This window comes from Lethenteron reissneri, chromosome 9 (genome assembly GCF_015708825.2).
Source record: "Lethenteron reissneri isolate LAM-NWPU_2019-01 chromosome 9, ASM1570882v1, whole genome shotgun sequence".
NCBI classification, from domain to species: Eukaryota; Metazoa; Chordata; class Hyperoartia; order Petromyzontiformes; family Petromyzontidae; genus Lethenteron; species Lethenteron reissneri.
The window spans coordinates 6483990-6503934 of NC_083787.1; the positions used below are offsets into that span (position 1 = coordinate 6483990).

At 45.3% G+C, this 19945-nt stretch overlaps 1 protein-coding gene across 5 annotated transcripts; it reads right to left on the minus strand.

Annotated features, from left to right (window-relative positions):
* Window positions 1–1056: 1056 nt before the first annotated feature.
* On the minus strand, window positions 1057–19888 carry LOC133340497 (homocysteine-responsive endoplasmic reticulum-resident ubiquitin-like domain member 2 protein). Of its 5 annotated transcripts, none has more exons than XM_061548793.1 (9): window positions 19625–19888; window positions 10089–10238; window positions 8769–8846; window positions 7843–7932; window positions 5784–5941; window positions 5519–5626; window positions 4171–4626; window positions 3494–3596; window positions 1057–2949 (listed from the first exon to the last, which is right to left on the minus strand). In XM_061548793.1, exons 2-9 carry the CDS (start codon window positions 10230–10232, stop codon window positions 2785–2787), a joined length of 1302 nt encoding a protein of 433 aa, XP_061404777.1. In that variant the 5' UTR covers window positions 10233–10238; window positions 19625–19888; the 3' UTR covers window positions 1057–2784. The 5 variants fall into 5 exon arrangements, with proteins under 5 accessions (XP_061404777.1, XP_061404774.1, XP_061404775.1 ...); XM_061548790.1 differs by lacking the exon at window positions 19625–19888 and adding an exon at window positions 14572–14706; XM_061548791.1 differs by lacking the exon at window positions 19625–19888 and adding an exon at window positions 13921–14050.
* Window positions 19889–19945: the final 57 nt, after the last annotated feature.

Sequence of the window (19945 nt, forward strand, 5' to 3'; positions counted from 1 at the left end):
TTAGAATTGCAAGCCACTCGGTGCACTGCGAGATATGGGCTGACAAGACAAATATACCGACGAGTGAGATAAAACAGAGACAAACAAGATAAACATGACAGCTGTATACGAGATAAACATGAGAGAGAGAATTACGAGATGAATGCGAGATGAGAAACCTGGAAATACAAGGTACACATTTGTGGTCACATTGACGGATATTAAGTCCCGTATGTATAACACGTTTTGCACCGTAGGTATCCAACCGTGCTAATCAGGTGACAAATAATGTAATCTGGCCCACCACCACACGTCAATTCAATTGCGGCCCACAGAAACTTTACGAGAAAAAACCCCTGACCGAAGCAATATTAAGCGCCAATGCACATTTGGACCAACTGTTACAATACGAGTGAATAGTATAACGTACTCCTCGACAGGCACAGCCAAGCTCGAGCGGGATCACAAACCAAAGCATTCACGGTTGACATTGACAAGAATACGTTGGAAATAAAACTTTATTGCTCAAAGCCGACGTGTTGGCCACTTTCAAACTGGCTACATGGCGACGTGTCTCCTGAATTGGCTCAGCAACACACAAAACGACTGTTCCAGTCACTGGGACCACGAGGCAACATATACGGCTACCTGAACACACCTGGTCTATGCTGCTCATATGAACCAACAGGAGTTGCACCCATACATCATATTTAAGTACCGGTTGCTTTACTGGTAGCTTATTGACACGCTGTCGGCATATGCAAAGAACCAGGTGCTACAATGTAAATCCAAGTTGCCTCAACCCAGTTACCAATGAACGAAATGCCTCGCCATGGTGTGGTTAGCCACGGGAATTCCCACTCGTGGGGGAAAAATGTTGTCTTACCCAGTAATGTTTGCTAAAGTACTACTGTACTTCACAACCAACAAAAGCGAGCAGCTTGCTCCTTCACACGAACTTTCCAGCCTCGTTAAGAAATAAGTGGTGTGTTTTGGGCCGATACAAGATACAATGCTCACGCGTTCGGTAATAACTGCAAAATATAGCTCTGCCGCAGACATTACTCGACAAAGTGCAAGGAAGTATTTGTTTTAATTAAAGACATTTTTACATTATAAAGCTATTTAGACAAGAAAATAATTGTGATGGTACACATATATTCGGGTACATGTATAAGATGCGTACAGTATATAATCAATATCATAAGTCCTTTGTTGAAGATCGGAGAACTTGCTTGTCTTTCGTCGCTGCCTTTTTCAGTTCTTTTGTGCCTTTGTGTAATGGCTCGCTGAACGCAAAAACCAAACAACCACCCCAGCAACCTTTCGCTCTTTGCAGCGCAACGGTCCTCCGTCATTGTAGAGTGCATTGAAACGTCACTGATACAGTACTGTCCCTTTGCTCATCTGCTCCATACACAGTGCTGCTGGTAACCTGTAGATACATGGAAACAATTACAAGTGCCTTCTTTAATCGGTCGTTCGTGTGCAACCACCGCTCCCATTTGTCCTTGTGCAGCAGCCATGCCGTGGCTGACCTCGTTCCGTGTTTGCTTTAACGTCAGGAGATGTCACAACTCGTGCGCGATTCGTACGATTGGTCAGTGAGATCACGAGAGCCCCGTGACCAGAACTGCTGGGTTTGATCCCGGTTTTTGAGCAAAGGTTGGTTAAGTATGGGGAAAAAGACCATTATATGATGTGCAACAAGGCTTGCCAGGAATCCGTGTGTTCTGCCCAGCATCAAAGCCCCACAAATATACTTAAACCATAGACAAGAAACTATTTTCACAAATTTGGATTCCACCAGAGCAAAGTTGGAAGGCAAGTAGAAACTGCTACAATAAGTGTTGGTGAAAGAGTTTAAAGTTTTGTAGTTAGATTATATGGGCTGTTCTATTCTGGTATGAGACCAACTTTGGTTGGCACAAATCAATAATGCTCATGTGCAGTTGCTCTGGGGAATGTAACGTTATCGATCTTACATTCACCGGTCTCGCTTTCAATAGCAAAACTGGGTTCGTGAGATGAAACTTGGCAGAGGCTGGATCTTCTTATGTATGGAACAAGACAGAATGCTGCAGCAGCACAAATGTCGTTACAAATAAAACGGTCACCCTTAACCTTTAACCACACTTGCTGGTGTCTGGCATATGAAAGTATCTGTATAACTACATAACTACATTAACAGGGGCTGTGGTGTTCCTGTTGAAATAACGGTTCTTCAGCCCTCTATTGATAGCACCACTTTCAGCGAGGGAGTCATTTTCCCACGCTTTCTTCGTGGATCACAGGGGGGGGGGGGGGGGCGGAGGAGAAAAAAAATGACCTCATCTAAACATCACGAAAGCAACAAAAACCCAGCGGTGCTCCAGTAAAGTCCAAAGTGCGCTATATCTGTGTGAACAGAACTCTTAAGAAGTGGCATCCGGTAAATTCATTCTCCCACTGTGGTGCAAGACCAGTGAATGCACGCCCGTCTCCATCACAGACTGAAAGCTCCCTTCGGCAGACGAGTTGGGAACATCAGAGTTTCTTTTAAAACAAGCATTAGCAGCAGAAACGGCTGTCAGTCCATCACAGCAGGAGATGATTTGTTGAATAAATTGCACTGCTAATAAAAAAAAACACAAACAACTTGAAGAAAAGAAAAAAATCAGCTCGATTCAGTAAGATGCAATGGCAGGAGGGGATGGTGCCAGCTTAACAATGCAGCGGGCGTTGAAGTTTCCACAACCAAAAAACCACCACTTGAGAAAAAACGTTCATGACGAAGCAGGAGGGATGAATGGCAGCCATTCAGTCTCAGTTGGGCACGGCGGCTGCGCCTTCCGGCACGAGGGACGTGAAGAAGGTCGTGACAAAGGTCCAGGCAGAAGTGGTGAAGCTGGGCTCGTCTGCCTCCAAGGCACTGTCGTCATCTGAGCTCTCCGTGTCCCCCAGGTCCATCCCCTCGTCCATGCGGCGCTCCTGTGTACGAACAACACATTGGTGTGAGAGTGTTCTCAAAGAGACAGAGGTCTATATACCCGAGAGGACACATCAGAAACTATAAACTATTTTTATTTTACCAGGTAAGGCCCACTGACCTAGAGCTCTTTGTCAGAAGCGACCTGGCCAGAAATGATAGCTCAAATAAGTGGCTTATCATGTGGAAATGTAAAGCAAACAAATACTTATTCAAAGAGGCACATATTTATATGAACTGGAAAAGGTAAACAAAAACAGTAGGTAACCTGGCAAGGCGACATCACGACGTGTTTACCCTGTAACCACCGCGTTTCAATATTATTTTACATAAGGTTCCTGCTTTAATATTAGGCCCATAAACGTTGATGTATTTTATAGCATCGTAGGCAGAATCCAGACCCCAGAGAAGACCCGCACAACTTTTGAGATAGCACACAAACGTCACAAAAATAGGCATTCATAAACCTACCGGCAACCCCTTTGGCCTGTGGGAGGCTTTATCTCATCACGTCATTCCCCAACACCTCCAAGCTCTCTCACTCACCATTTCCTGTAGCTCTTGGGCCAGGTCTTCCTCACCATCCCCACCGAGTTGATCAGGTGCCTGACCCGGACCGCGCTGGAATGGGAAGACGCCCGTCTGGTACCTGTGGGGACCAGCGAGCAGAGGAAATCGCTTCAGTACCACGCCCAGCCACTCATTCGTTTTTATGAATATGTATTTGTTCAATATGCATTACTCAACTCATTACTCATGGTAAGCATTCTGGCGAGTTTCTTAATCTGCAATTATCCGCTAACAACATTCTTGTGCTGCTTTAGTTGGAGCGCGGTAATGTCAGTAACTTTAAAATCTCCAATCCATCCGGCCATCATGCAATACCAGGTTATGGCCTTCGATGGCTTAATGGAAGAGTGAAACCAAACAAGTTACTCTTGTCATGCAAATACACACCTCGGCTGTGCATCCTCAGCTGTCTGACATACATCTGAGGCTTCATTAATGAAAAAAATATACTTTTTTTAGTAGGGTGCATTTATATACTGCTATAGTGATGTAACATCAACATCATCGAACTAAAATGTACGTGACATTACAATTGCACGAAAAAATCATGACAAAACAGCGAGGCCCGTCCAACGTCACAATTCGAGTACAGCTGTACCGTCCACCACATGGAACGAAGAAACTGAAGAGTGAAAAGCAGCCTGAAATCTTACAAGTAGAGCAGCAGCAGCGCCCCGGACACCATGAGGAACCGGCCGAGCGACGAGTAGAAGTAGAAGATTCCAAGCAGCACGGCGGTGCGTGTCGCTGTGAACAGCCAGTCGAGCCAGTCGCGGTTCATCTCCTCTTCCTCCTCCGGCCCGGCACCCCCCTGCGCGTTCATCAGCACTGCATTCTGATTGGCTGGCCTGGCGCCCTCGTTGCGGGCCGCCACCGCCGCCACGCCGATGTCCCTGTTGGCCGGGACGGGCGCCCCGTCCACACCTCCGCCCCCTCCGCCTCGACCAACGCCACCTGCGCCGCCGCCGCCAGCAGCTGCCGCGGCCCCCAGCGGGTTGGGGAGGCTGCCCGCGCCCAGCGGGTTTGGAAGGCCGGGGGTTGCACCGCCAACTGCCGGCATGACGCCAGGATTGAGCGCCGTTCCGGCAGCGGCGCTCACTGCAGCTTGGCTGAACGTGGGTAAACAACGGAGGCAGAAAACACCCCTATAGTGAGATCTAGGACACCGAGTACAGTTAAGCCTGGACAGTACTTGACAGGGTGACCTGCATGTAGTTGCAAAAGAGGCGTTGTAGGCTGCTGCGATGGCATGCTGTCAGCCGAGGGCAATGCAGCAATATCTATTGTTGTACTGTACTATGTTCCAAGATTATTTGCACCCCACTTTCACTAAACTTCACTGACCAGGGTGAAGTAGGGTCAAATAGCCCCAACGGCATGGGGAGAACATCAATCAGTACTGTATTGATAAAAAGGGCTGTACATATTGTCAATAAAGCAGCCAGGTTTGGCGGTTCATGTCGGTTATAAAGCACTTTCAATCAAGTGTTGGCGGATTAAGTAGATATACAAGATTCCCCAAAAGCAGTTGAACTGCAAGTTGGTCAGGTGATGAAAGTACAGAAAGAAGATTTGTGAATCCTTCTGTGTGAACCATTGAATGGTATCTCGCCTTTATGTGAATGGAATAGCATTGGCAAAACATGCCAATGCAGTCACCAAATTTCCTCCTATATACCAAACAGTCATACATGAAATAGGCTGAATAAAACCGGCCAAACATATAAATGCATGACTCTCCTGAAAACGAGTCTTGAGACTCTGAGGCTTTTCTGGATAAATAACTACCTGTTTTTGTACAAATAGTTGGCATTTTGCAATATGGTGTAATTCAAGAGTGATGAATATTGAAACACTTTATGTGGACAGTTCTGTTATCTCTACCATAGAAATGTGGTATTGACCGCTTTCTGAAGACCACCAATATTACTGAGCAGTGTCAACTATTAATTTGAATAATGAGACTTGTTTTACAATGAATCGCAGCAAGCAGTTACTTACTAGTGCGTGTAGTAGTGCTGAGCATATATTTGCTGCAACCACATGATGTAGTGGGGGCTGTATGTGGGATAGGCAGGCAACACTGGTACGGCAGGCTGACCCATGTCCCTGCAAACACAAAGGTGGAGTCGGGGTACATGTTAAAAAGGTTGCTGGAAAAGACAGCTTCAGCAATATGAGAAAAGCACACTCTGCAAAAAAATAGCAAGCACAATGACCATCGGATTACGTAGCATCCCCAGCAGTGAGTATAACACTGGCTCACCGTACACCGTAGACGGGAGGTGGGTAGGCCGATGGCATGACCACGTGTCGCTGCCTTAACCCGTCGGCACCCACACTCTGGGAGGAGGGCATGGTGGTGACGTTCGGCCGGGTGGGGACAGAGGCCGATGCCGCTCCACTGCGTATCGTCTCCGACAGCTTCCAAAGTCCCAAGAAAAATGAGCAACGATGACAGTTACAATCAGACAGCCACTTGATCAAACTCAACAGTTGAAATTATTTCTGAAGCAGAGATGGATGGTTGATCCTCATGACAGTAAACTGTACACCAATGTTATGGCACTTGTGGGCGATTGATTACTTTAGAAACCTGGCTATGTGACACCACACAACCCTACTCTCAAAAATTACATCACAAGACCTTTGATGTCCACCATGCAGAAGCTGGCATGCTTTGGAAAATCCCTAGATTAGTACGGGAATCAAACCATAGACTATGTGAAAACTAGCTCAGCATCAACACGTGCAAATAAAGCTCTGGGCTTTGTGACCGCAACTGAAAAAATCTTATCTATCTTAAATAAACAACTGTGGCCGGTATTACATAACCAAAGGGCACAACACGATTTGGTAGTCGTTCAAAATAGGGAAAGTAACCAGGGCCAAGTTTTTTTACAGTCAGTCTAACACGCAGAACTACACTGTTGTTTCTAAATACCATCACTCCAACAATCCATTTAAAATGTCAATACTGGCATCCAAGTATTTGTGTTTTAAGGGCATTCACCCCAACAGGCAAAATTTACTACTGGGAAAAGGGGTTTAGCTCATCATGAAATTAAATAATTGTCAGGACACTAAATAAACACAGCGTAGGAAATGGCTCTGTTCCCACTGCTTTATTTCTAGAGTCGTGGGGTTACTATTGGGCAAATCTTGCCAAGTGGTTTCAGTAGGCACCCAATAGCTTGAAAACAAACCATTACCCTTCAACAACACCCACAAACTGTGGCCACGAAAACAACCCTACCCATATCAGGTGCACATTTGAAACAACGAACCTTTACCCACTAAACTTGCAAATGTGAGTTTGGTTGATATTGTGGAGATGAGTTGATGTAATATATTTACATATTTCCAACTGTTTAGAAACAGACTAACAAATACACGTGTGGTTTGTGAGCCTGTCTGGAGCTTCGAGTTGTATCCTCTCATTTGCAAAGGTTTTCAACCAGTACTCCAGTTTCCTCCCACATATGAATCCTTCCTTAAAATTTAACTGGTTCAGCATCCCAATGCCGAACTCTGCTATAAAGTAGTGTTAAGACTCCTTTGACATGAGTGTTATTAAAGTTACCATTAATTTGTCTAAATGCCAGAGCAAATAATGTGTTACCAGCAGTAGTTCTACGGCCAACTGTTGCTTTTCAAATATACTTGTAGAGAACCTGTTACTCTGCGATGGAAATAATAAACAGCTGTCATTTTAGATTGTTCCCACAATCCTGTACCATGATATGTATTTAGAGTGTTTTTTTATATTCTCTATGATTTCAAGAATATTCTGGTGAAAGAATTACATTAATAGGTGCACAAAGTGAAACGTTTTAAATTAACCGTTTTCAATTCTCTGTATTTGTGACTCCCAGCTCTTCAGTGCCAGTAGCAATAGAGTTTGTGTGGGGGTGGTGGAGGCCAGCCACAAGCCAGCCAGGAAACTCAAGGCATGTAGTTTTCATAGTAGTACGATTGTAAAACATCCATATAATAACCTGTATACTTGACAATGCAGTGACGACACTTGCACTTTGGGTACTCTCAAGTAGCTATATCACGAATGGCTTTTTTTTTATAGACCAGAGGTTTAGAAACTAGGTATGAATTTTGGTCAGGAAGCATTCCCATTGCTTCTGCCCTTGAATAAACTTCTCCATTATGTATTTTCATCCCACCAAGACTCATGTGTCCTGCACCTTGCTGCCGTCGCTTCAATGCTGCACAGCAGGGGAACAAGCTTCCAGATGCAAATGCAGTTATGAGATGGCGCCGAGTGTCCAAAATGAAAATACGTGTTCATTATTAAACGTAAGCAGCTTCACCTGTGCAAAGCCGGGCTGGTTGGAGGGCCGTGGTGAGGCTGGGGGGCTCGATGAAGGGCACACCAGATGTACCGTGTGGAACTCGTCATACTAAAACATGTGGAGGACAGGAGAAATATTGGCCTGGAAAACGATTGTGCATTCATTGTAACCATCAATTTCTTCATCACAATTCATATGCTAAGTATTTCTTCTCAATCTCCAGTATTTGTCACCTAACACAGTGTTATTTTTCAGGGTTACCAATCTTCTCCATCAAAATGCAAATTAACCAATTTTAAGCCTTCTGCACCCGAATATTGGCAAACTGTAGGAAGGACTGGGGTTTGAGACATCTGGAGGTGTTCTCCAAGAAAATGTATCATAAGACTCTCGAGTATAATTAAAATATCTCTATTCTCATCAAGCACAGTAAATTACTTTGTATACATTTCTAAAATAGGTTAGACCCCATTAATATTAACTACATAATTAAATGGCTATCTATTCAATAGATGGGCACCATGGTGGTGAGATGTTAACTACCTCGCCTGGTATGCAGGAGGTCGTGGGTTCGATTCCGACCCTGACGCCTGCATAGGTGGAGTTTCATGTTCTCCCCGTGGTCGCGTGGATTTTTCCACTTGATAAGCCACTTTGTTGAGCTATTATTTGTTGCCAGGTCCCGCCTGAAAAAGAGCTATATAGCTCAGTGGGCCTTACCTGGTTAAAATAAAAATAGTTTTTAGTGTATTATATATAACAATACGTCAGACAATTGTCATTGCAAATTGTGAAAAGCTTTCACAATTTTTCTGTTCTGTTTGGGATGATGAAATTATGCAGATGCTTCGTGCTGTGTGCCAGCAAGAGTACAACAAGGCTAAAACTAGAAAACATAACTGAAAAAAATAACATTACAGATACCAACCCCTGTCCAGCATTACCTTCCTCAGAACATCCTTAAGCATCAGGTTATCCAACAGCAGCTTCCCAGAGTAGATGAGTCGCTGATCCTTGATGCCCTGAAGACATGTGAAATCATCCAAAAGTCAGTCTGTAATGTTTAGAGATACTGTATGATGGCATGCAGCTGGGTTTATCTAGACTGGACACGGCAAGCACACGAAATTTTAGCTTGTTCAAACAATTTGCTCTGTCAGCCTTTGCTCTGACGGCAAAGAGTTTGTAATGAATTACGAGCAGTTCATCGCTATCAAGTTGGTACAAACAATCCAGCTTCTACGAGATCAAGGGAGCCACTGTCATGATCCAACACAGGGGTTTTCAGTAAAAATCGACAGTGGGTTACTAAAGGACAAAAGAAAAATCACGTGATTTAATCAGCGAAACTCACTGGCTAAACCAACAGACTATAAGTGTAGACTGTACAAATCATGCAAAAATATGGCACAGAGATGTAACGTGTACTTTGCAAATGATGGCTTAAAGATGCAATATTCAGATTTGTTTATTGAAACATCTAAAAAAATATGTTCTAAACGTTGGATACAACAAAGTAAAAAAAAGTCTATTTTGAGTGGTACTTATGTCCATTGGAGGCACTTGAGCCAGCAGTGCAAGTTTCACATTTCCACGGTGGTAGACAGCCTCTAAAAACTACAATCACGCCTGGCTATATATCAATCATGGAAATATGACAGGCTAATTTGCTTCCTCAGTGGACTCTGAACTTATGAATATAAATTTTAAATGCTGGACCAACAGCCCCACTCGTTGGCAGATACTTTTGACAAACATGTACCAATACAGCTCGTTCATCAATCCAGTGTTGGATGACAGCTTCCGCGTGTTCTATGGGTTGTGGGTGACTTGACCATGCTTCACCATGGTGGTCAGTGCAGGATGGTGATCGTGGGGAGCACAGATGCACAGCACAACAATTTATTTTTCTTTACAACCCTCTGCTGACCACCACAAAGCACAGTCCCAAAGTCACCTATGCCAAACTATGGTGCATGGTGGTCAGCCATCCAGCATTATAAAGGCTCCACCACACTTCACCTCCAATATCTAACAAGAATTTGAGAACATTCCGGGTGATTTGGCGATAGACTTTAATACACAGGGTTACCTTGAATCAGATAACCTGGAAATGGGACGTGTATGTAAGTATCTTAAACTTTTTCTGCACAATACGTAGCCAACTGTGCTAATCGGAGGTGCGGGACGACTTAAGCCGCTGCATCAACCGAAGACCCACACTTATAAGGCACACAGTATGCGCGAGGGCATGTGTTGTGTACCGGATGGCCAGGGTACACGTCGCTGATGTGGGACTTGAGCCTGTGTACAGTCCAGTCCAGGTTACACTCCAGGGTCTGGTCATCATATTTTTGGTTGGGTGCCTTGATGACCAGTGTCACCAGTGAGCCGGCCGACGTCTCCATGGCTGCCTGGGGAAACACGCATTCCCATAAGTGTGATCAGTAGTTCTTCTTTCGTGTGGCTGATGCAGATGCAGCGCAACAACTACAATTTCACATTCAGGAGTGGAAGATGGCAGCCTTTGCACGGACCACTCTGTAAAGTGAGAAATCACGATGAATGCCATTAACGTGGCGACCTAATATCGATCATCGATCTCTCGGTCTTCTAGAGCGACAGCACAATCCACTCCAACGGCCCTGTTCAGGACCAAACAACACGCCAGATAGGCCCTGGGACAAGGATCCTTCAACTTATCAATAGTGACACGGCCCAGAGGGAGCATGTTCGCCACTTGTTGCAGATGTTCGCGGTTTGATTCCAGCAGGCCACCCTGATATGTATTAACCATAAAATACCACGCTCCGTCCACTTCACAGTGGACATTGAAGATCCCCACAGAATTCGAAATTAGACAACGGTGTGCTGGGATCATGGTCCAAATTCTAACAATTAACCACAGATTACTCAGTTGGGATTACAGATACCAATCGTCGCTCCTGACTGGCAGACTAATGCCAACTTCGAGCCAGGTGCCAAATAACCTTGTGCCACACGTGAACAGCTGCCACTGGGGGTGCTCTTTCATGTTTCAGTTGAGATGTGATGCAAGTCATTTATCGTGTATTAAGTGCTCCGACGCCCTGGTACAAAGGGCGCTCTATCAAAAATAAATAATCATCGCATCCCAGCCGTGATGTTGGATTCGAGGCATGACAGTGTGTTGACTGATTAACCTTCCCTGCAGTACCTGCATGTCATGTCATGTTGAGCAATATTCCCCAAAGAGATGTATAAAGCAATGCAGAATGCTTGCATGACACTAACCACAGCTAAATGTTTACCAAACGTTCTTAGTGGTAGAAATCATCAACAATAGGGATATTGGCCCGGTAGGGTTGTGGATAGATTACTTAATTTACAAATGTACACTTCAGTCAAGGGATGACTCAACCCGCCATCCCTCCGGAATAAAGGAGCACTACACCATGGAAGTCAAAAGTTAAAGTCCAAAGAGACAGAATGTCTTGAACCAAAGGAATCTGGAATTTTCATCCCCTCGCCAATGGAGGAGAGCCACTCCAATACTGATTTATGACATGACCGAATCATGATTATTGTATTTGATCAGTTAGCACATGTTATATCTCTCAGCTGCGTTTGTATAAAAGGAGGACAGGATTGCGTTACTCTTCCAAAAGTGTGATTTGCTGACTCAAACATGTGGAAAGCTGCCAGCGTAACATCTGCTGCAGGTTTTTAGCCTCCTAAGTCCTGCATTCAGCACATGATTCGCATTTATGGATCCTTGTGCAAAGCAAAAACACAAGAGTGGACCCCTTGACACCACGGGAGGAAATACAATTCACACAAGGTCTCTTATTATTAAGCAGAATTAACCTCTAAAGGGTTAAAACTGATATAAAAAGGGAGCATTCAATTATGAAAAGACAAAAATATTTTCTACTTTTCATCTCTTTAAAGCACAACTACTCTGACCAGAGATGTTGCAGGTATACGAGTCCAAAGTAAACAAGGTATAATAATATTTTTCCACTTTTGGATGATCCAGCCTAGAATATCCTTTTTAAGTTTTGTTTAACTTTTGTACACGCTGTTAGTCTTACGGGCAAAAATAGCCAGGAACAAAAAGTCAAATCAACAAGCCCCCCCCAACTCAAAGGAGCAATGCTTGCTATGGGGTGGTGCCCTGAGCTTGACAGTGGAAATTCCACATTTCTTTGGCAGAGGCTAGTCTCAATATCGGATGGCCACTGTCAACTTGTTAAGTGGTTTTCATTTCAAGATATGATGGGCTTAGTTGCACCTCCCGATAGACATCTGAACTCACATTCCAAATGTAAGTGCTCATACAACAGCACTAAACAAACTGATGAGTCTGTGGAAGCCAAGGAGTTGTTGTTTGAGTTGGGTGCAAGCCACTCGCACATTGCACGGTACATTACAGTACACACTGATATTTATTAGTTGAAGAGAATATTTATGCTCAAGCATGGGAGGGGGGGTGTCCATATTCAGTGGGTGCCGTGAACGAACGATGCAAATTCCACATTCAGATGAGAAGGCCAGCTTCTCCAAAGCTTTAGACTGTATGCAAAATGGCACTAATGTATTCTATATCTGAGGAGTGATAGACTGAATCGGCTCATTCAGACGTTACAACACATTATCACAGGACAGTAGAAGTATCCTATGACAATACCCAAACTACATTCCAGACAATTCATGTTTGGTAAGGCCTACGGGAAATTCCCAGCAGGTAACAAAATATGCTGTGGCTTGCAGTATCGTTTTGTAGAAAAATCGCACTGTAGAGCTTAACAATAGAAGAGCCAGCAGTTTCAAGGCAGAGTTCACCAGCCCACCAAACACAAGCAAGCCCAACTCACATGAACCCGAACTAGCCAGTCACTCGTAGTTCTACTCCTAACTCTCACCAGAAGGCCAAATAGTTCGACACGAAGACATTTCCAATCAGCCACTACTACTAGTACTAGCTATTCCTATAACGCAAATGTAGCAAACTAGCAACTGGCACCACGCATCCTGTGAACTTAACGACTCCCGAACCGTATCTTTGCCAGACCCACGACACCTGTTGTGTTCCCTTGTGGTGGACATCCCTGTACTGGATGAGCGCACCTTGCACCACGACCTTAAGTGGGTCACAACGGAAGTGCGTTCGCGTTACTCAAAAAGTATTGCTTTGTTTTTTTAACATGAACGAAAATTGAAGTAACGTGGGAAGACAGCCCCGGGGATGTCCGGAGTGGTGTGTTACCCGTCTGCACTAGACGCTGGGGTTTAGGTAAGAGGGTGGGGGGGGAGGGGGTCACGTATTTCGTTCTCTGTTTAACAACAGCGGATATAGACACACAGGGTGGGGCGCTCGCTCATGAGCCGACAAAGTTCCTACCGGGCAGCGCGTAGTCACGACCTGCACATTAACAACAACAATCGCACGGCCCGGCAAACCACGTAAAGCAAACAACAACAACAACAACGCGGATTTCCGACAACGGTCCACACCCACAACGCTGCGGGCCCCCGCCTCACCGGCAGTTTCAACCGAGTGAAACGCCGTTTAGTGCCACGATTTAATTTCCCCTCGCCACCTTTCTCTCTCTCTCTCACAATGGGCCCAAAAAAGGCCTCTCTCCCTCTTCCTCGCGTCGTTTTCACTCAGGACAGATGCCACACACGAACCCCCAATTGCATGCCCCCTCAACCCATCTCTCTCCCAATGTCCCCTAAAACGGCCTCTCTCTCTCTTCCTCGCGTCGTCTTTACTCACTCAGGACAGATGCCACATACGAGGCCCTGACTGCATGTCCCCTCAACCCATCTCTCTCCCAAATGTCCCCTAAAACGGCCTCTCTCTCTTCCTCGCGTCGTCTTTACTCACTCAGGACAGATGCCACATACGAGGCCCTGACTGCATGTCCCCTCAACCCATCTCTCTCCCAAATGTCCCCTAAAACGGCCTCTCTCCCTTCCTCGCGTCGTCTTTACTCACTCAGGACAGATGCCACACACTGAACCCCTGACTGCATGTCTTCTCAACCCATCTCTCCCCCAATGCCCCCTAAAACGGCCTCTCTCTCTCTTCCTCGCGTCGTCTTTACTCACTCAGGACAGATGCCACACACGAGGCCCTGACTGCATGTCCCCTCAACCCATCTCTCTCCCAATGTCCCCTAAAACGGCCTCTCTCTCTCTTCCTCGCGTCGTCTTTACTCACTCAGGACAGATGCCACACACTGAACCCCTGACTGCATGTCTTCTCAACCCATCTCTCCCCCAATGCCCCCTAAAACGGCCTCTCTCTCTCTTCCTCGCGTCGTCTTTACTCACTCAGGACAGATGCCACACACGAGGCCCTGACTGCATGTCCCCTCAACCCATCTCTCTCCCAATGTCCCCTAAAACGGCCTCTCTCTCTCTTCCTCGCGTCGTCCTCACTCACTCAGGAAAGGTGCCACAAGATCCACCCAAATGCATTTCCCAGAGCGGTTCGGCCGGCGCCCCGTCACCCATTGGTCGGCCAACCCCGAGCTCGACCAATCGCGACGCGACTCTCCGCCAATCGCGACTCTCCGCCAATCGCGACGCCCCTTGCCCCCACCCCCTCCCTATGCGCTGTATCAAATCGAATCGCGCTCAACTGACTAGGCCGCAGCCCGCCGCCGTTACGAAACTCTGGCGGGAGATGTTCGAGGCGGGCGTTAAAACCGACGCGAGCGAGCCGTGAAGGGTGGACGAAACGAAAGGCGCTCTTACTGCGAGAGGAAGACGCGAGTGGAGGGTTAGAGGTGGGAGCTAGGCGGGTAATTCCATCGCGCGCGACGCCTCCGACTCCGATACGGCCTAGCCGCGCAAGATGGTGCCCGGGCGGTGACGTCACACCGCAAGCCCCCCCCCCACGTGACGTCACACCGCTTGCCCCCCCACGTGACGTCACACCGCTTGCCCCCCCCCCCCCACGTGATCTTTGTTTACAAGGGGCGGGTGACGTCTTTTACAGCGCGGTCACGTGGCGCGTTGCACGACGCCGTCGTGACTTTAACGATATGCGATTATCGCCGCGTACGTTGTTGCAATCGAATTGCGCATTTCTTTTAACGGGTGATTTGCTGCAAGCAATAAGCATTTTCTTTTAAATCGTTGAATCGAAATGTTTTAGAATAATGGAATTCATCTTCTTGTTTCTTTCGGTAAAGTCACGTAGAAGGGAAGTAATAAAATAATAAAAAAAATAAAACATAATAAAACAATTCTCACGACGTTTCGGCTACAACGCAAGCAGCCGTCTTCAGGTGAAGAATGAGACACTACCAAACTAGGAGCTTATATATAAGCTGCATTGGGGGTTGAAGAGCGCCTTAACAAAAAGAATGTGCATGTGAAGAGGGATTTAGCATATTCATGGAAAATGCGTAGGCGTTGGGCGGGGGGGTGTCAAAGTCATATTATGCCCATGCATTATGCAGGATCAGCAGCAACCAAGGGGGGTGCAGGGATTAGCAGTAACAAAGGAAAGGAATGTTAATGATATGTAGCTGCAGTTACTCAACAACCACGTAGAAAACTAAAGTATAAACTACATAAAAAACTAAAGTATAAACTGCATCGCACCATCAGTATACTTACTATACTCTATAATAAGCTGAGTTACTAACAGCAAGTAATACATTACAATTTTACCTCGTAAAAATTCTATAATATGCTTCCATCTAAACCTTATTCTCTTACATCACACGAGCATATACCGTACTATATACTGCCATAGATAAACCCAACATTAAATTATATACTGTATTGCTGTAAACCAACCTATATCTTATACATTTAATATCACACTATGTATTATTCTACACACCCTAATGTGTATCGAAATGGTTTATTACGTCCTTCCAATGATTGCTGAGCCAGAATCCATCTTCTCGGTTAAAGTTGTCTCTGTGTTTGTATATGTGGATCGCCTCATGAACGAATCTCTCATGATAGCCAGATGGCTTGCAGAGAACCTCTGTCTTGGAGAAGTCAATATCATGTGAGCCCACTGAGTTGTAACAGTGATCTGCCACGGCTGAGGTGTTAGTCCTACCGTGTTTCAGGTCAGCTTTATGTTCACGGATGCGGTCCGAGACATGTCGTTTGGTTTCCCCAATGTAACTGCTACCACAGAGGCAACTTAGTTTGTAGACGCCAGGGTACTGTATGTCTGGAACCACATCTTTTACAGACGGTACCAGATCACGGATTTTATGTACTGTGTTGAATCGGACCTGGATCTTGTGTTTAATCAGGATTTTGGAGATCTTTTTTGTGACCCCAGCAATGTAGGGTAAGGTGATGGTCTTGAAAGGCTCCTCAACAGGATCCTTCTTGATGGTTGGAGTGATGGCTTTGCGGATTGTATAGTCGGAGTAACCATTTGCCTTAAGAGCTTGGCGTACGTGTTTGAGTTCACTGGAAATGTGTTCATGGTCGGAGATGCATTGGGCTCTATGATATAGAGTCTTGATGAGGGAATTCTTCTGAGATGGATGGTGGTGGGAATCCGGTTTTAGATAAGCATCCGTGTGGGTGGCTTTCCTGTAGACAGAGTGGCTCATTGAACCATCAAGTCTCCTTTTGATTAGGACATCCAAAAAGGGTAGCTTGCCATCATTTTCGACTTCCATGGTGAATCTGATGGCTGGGTGTATGGAATTGATGTGGTCGAGAAATTGGTCTAGAGCAGGCCGGCCATGTGGCCAGATGACAAAAGTGTCGTCTACGTACCTCTTCCATAAGGTCGGGCGTAGAGTGGCAGTCTGGATGGCGTCCGTCTCAAATTTCTCCATGAAGATGTTGGCTACAACCGGAGATAGGGGGGAGCCCATTGGGGTGCCCTCAATTTGCTTGTAGAAGGTTCCATTCCAGGTGAAGTATGTATTGGTTAAGCAGTGTCTCACCAGGGGGGGTACCCCAGCATTCAGTCCTTGATGAACCAAGTCTTCAATGATTGCGATGGTGTCAGGCACAGGTACCTTGGTGAACAAGGAAACCACATCAAAACTGACAAGCAGGTCGTCTGGGGACAGGGCAATCCCCTTGATTGTCGATACCAGGTCAGTAGAGTTTAGTACTGCAGAGGTGGTTTTTCCAGTGAAAGGCCGTAGGATTTCGGACAAAAAACGAGCCAGTTTGTAAGTGGGGGAGTTGATAGTAGAGACAATGGGACGAAGAGGTGTATCTTCTTTATGTATCTTTGGCAAGCCGTACAATCTTGGTGGTCTGGCTGCAGAAGGTTTCAACGAGAACTGTTTGCAACGATATTGTTGTAAAACGAACGATATGATCGTCGACCACATTTGTTAGGTATTGCGGCAACCCGAGTCAGTCTCCGCCTCTGAATGGCAGAATTTCATGTGTTCTAAAAGTGATTAGTGTACAATAACCACGCTTCATAAGTTACACCGGAGGACCGTGATATATGGCAATGTATTGTTTTTTAACAGTACCCTCTTCATTGTTCAGCCAGCATTGGTATAAACATGGGCAATTTCGTTCTTTTGTCTATCATGTGTATCAGACCTCCCCTCCCCCTCTGTCCATTGTGTTGGCGTGTGCAGCAGCAACCGCGTCCAAGCCTTCGTTCAATTTTTTGGCCCCCCCTCCCCCTCCCGATGAGTTGTACTAACATTCTGATGAGCTCCCCCCCCCCCTCTCCTCCCCCCTTCAACTTGCTTATAAGGGATTACATCTTGAATCATTGCCTCACTTGATGCAGCTAATTCGGCTGTGACGGTCCCACCTGATGACGGAGACTTGTGTTGCCTCCGAAACGTCGTGATTTTTTGTTTTATTTTAATTTATTTCCATAAATTTTGATGTTTTACCGACGTGAATTTACCGAAAAAAACTAAGAATATCTTAGGGAGGCTTTCATCCGTCAGTGGGTTAATTTATGTTTGCGCACACTAATAATGCACTTTACCCGGAAAACCCTGAGGGTCCTTCATTTAGATACAGTATATGGCCAATTCATTTATGAGTGTTTGGAGTGAGATGAACCCAGATAACCCGGAGAAACTCTGGCATATCGATGGGATAATACTCAAAGGTTTGTACAGATTGTAATATTCATTGTATACTGTCCTGCCATTTCCGAGCCACCTTGTAGCCCAAGCCAACAACCACCTGGTTTTCCGAGCCAGTCTCCCATTCAAGTATTATCCTGCTTCAACGCTGCTTAGCTTCTAAGATCTGACGAGACCGAACTGACTAGTAAAACATTGCTTCGTGTATCTTCATTATACTGGGTTGGTGGCTGGTAGTCGGCTCAACGGCTTTGTACAGGATTATGGATTTGGGTCCCAGGCTTCTTAACGCGACAAATCTCGCAGAATTCGTGGTTACAAATGCGTGAAAATTATCTGGCCGAGGATGCCATCTGCTGGCAATTATTGGAGCATGCCCGGAGGAGTGGTGATAGTGAGTGAATGATAGCTTCTGTGTATCGTGAGCAGCGTGCTTTGAAATAAATTGACCCAATTCTAACACTTTCTGTAAATGATGAAAACACATCAAACAGTAACATGTGCTATTGTGAGTAAAAACGTGGTCCTTCCAGCATGCTTTGCATGACATGTGGCATTCTGCTTGCTGAACCAGGAAAGACTCAAGTCATAACTCTTCCAAAAGGGTCCTGCAAAGTTTTCGCAGTAGGTGGAGTTGTTGGTACGTGTAGTCTTGTAATGATTTTCTTAAATTAAAGCTGAGTGATATGGAGGTCCCATGATGATGATATAGAGTTAATTTTCCCCATTGGAATACTTCTGATCTATACCAGTTATATGTATTTTTTTTAACGTTGACTGATGACGATGTTGAAGGTTACAGAGATCATGATTGCCTTTGGGCAAGTGAAAATCACACAAATGTTGTGAAACTCGCTTCCCATGGGTGTCAACGTGCCATAACCCTGGCTCGTCAGAAGGTAGCTTCTGAAAAATAAGCCAATACCTCAGTTGGATTTACCTGGTAAGATAAAAACAAACGTTTAGTTTTATTCATATATATTTAAAGTGACTTGTTTACGTGTTCTATACTTTGTACTCATATCGTGTTTTTGTATTGTTGTTGTAACGATCTGACCCACCCCGACTGGACGACTGTGAAATAAAGCTTTAAAGCTCATCGGATTCCTCCAGCACGCACGAACCCGGCTCAACGCTGTGGGGGTGCGGGTGACGTCACCACCGCACACGTGTCCGCGCGCCAGCCAGCCAGCAAAACTTAAGAAAAGCATAATACTGTATAGAATACGTATATGATATATTATAACGTGCAATTATTGCTACATGTTCTTGGTTCTGTCGATAAAGTCACGTAGAAGGGAAGTAATAAAATAACAAAACATAATAAAATTCTCACGACGTTTCGGCCACAATGCAAGCAGCCGTCCTCAGGTGAAGAACAGGTCTTGAAGATCCTGTTCTTGAAGACCTGTTTTTCACCTGAGGACGGCTGCTTGGGTTGTGGCCGAAACGTCGTGAGAATTATTTTGTTGGTTTATTTTTATTATTTTATTACTTCCCTTCTACGTGATGACTTTACCGAAAGAACCAAGAAGATGAATCCCTGCAGTCACGAAAGCTTTAAATCGAAAAATATTGCTACATGATGAAGGGCTATTGCCTGGAACGTCGCCGTTTTTTTTTTCTTTTAAGGCAGTAGTTCTAAACCTTTACTGCAGCATTGCACTCCTTTGGTTCTCAATCGTTTTAAAAAGAGTACAATGTTAATACATAGGGTTTGATGAAACAAAGTGAGTTGTACTTACGTGTCCGCGCTTAATTAGTATTTAGATGATTTAACTTCTAAACAAATCTGGCCATGCCTCGCACCCCCGGAAAGGGCATCTCGCACACTCAGGGGGTGCGTGCACTCCAGGCTAAGAAGATCCACTGGTTTAAGGCATTGTTATTGACGAGTGTGTTGCGCCAACGGGATTATCAATAAAAACGTTAAATGTTAATTAACTAACTATACGCTAGCGTTAATTATTCGATCAAACCGAGGGCGAAGTCGAATCGACTCCGTTGCGGAAGTACGGCAGAGTGAATTCATCGAATTCATCGATTCGGACCGCGAATTCGAATCG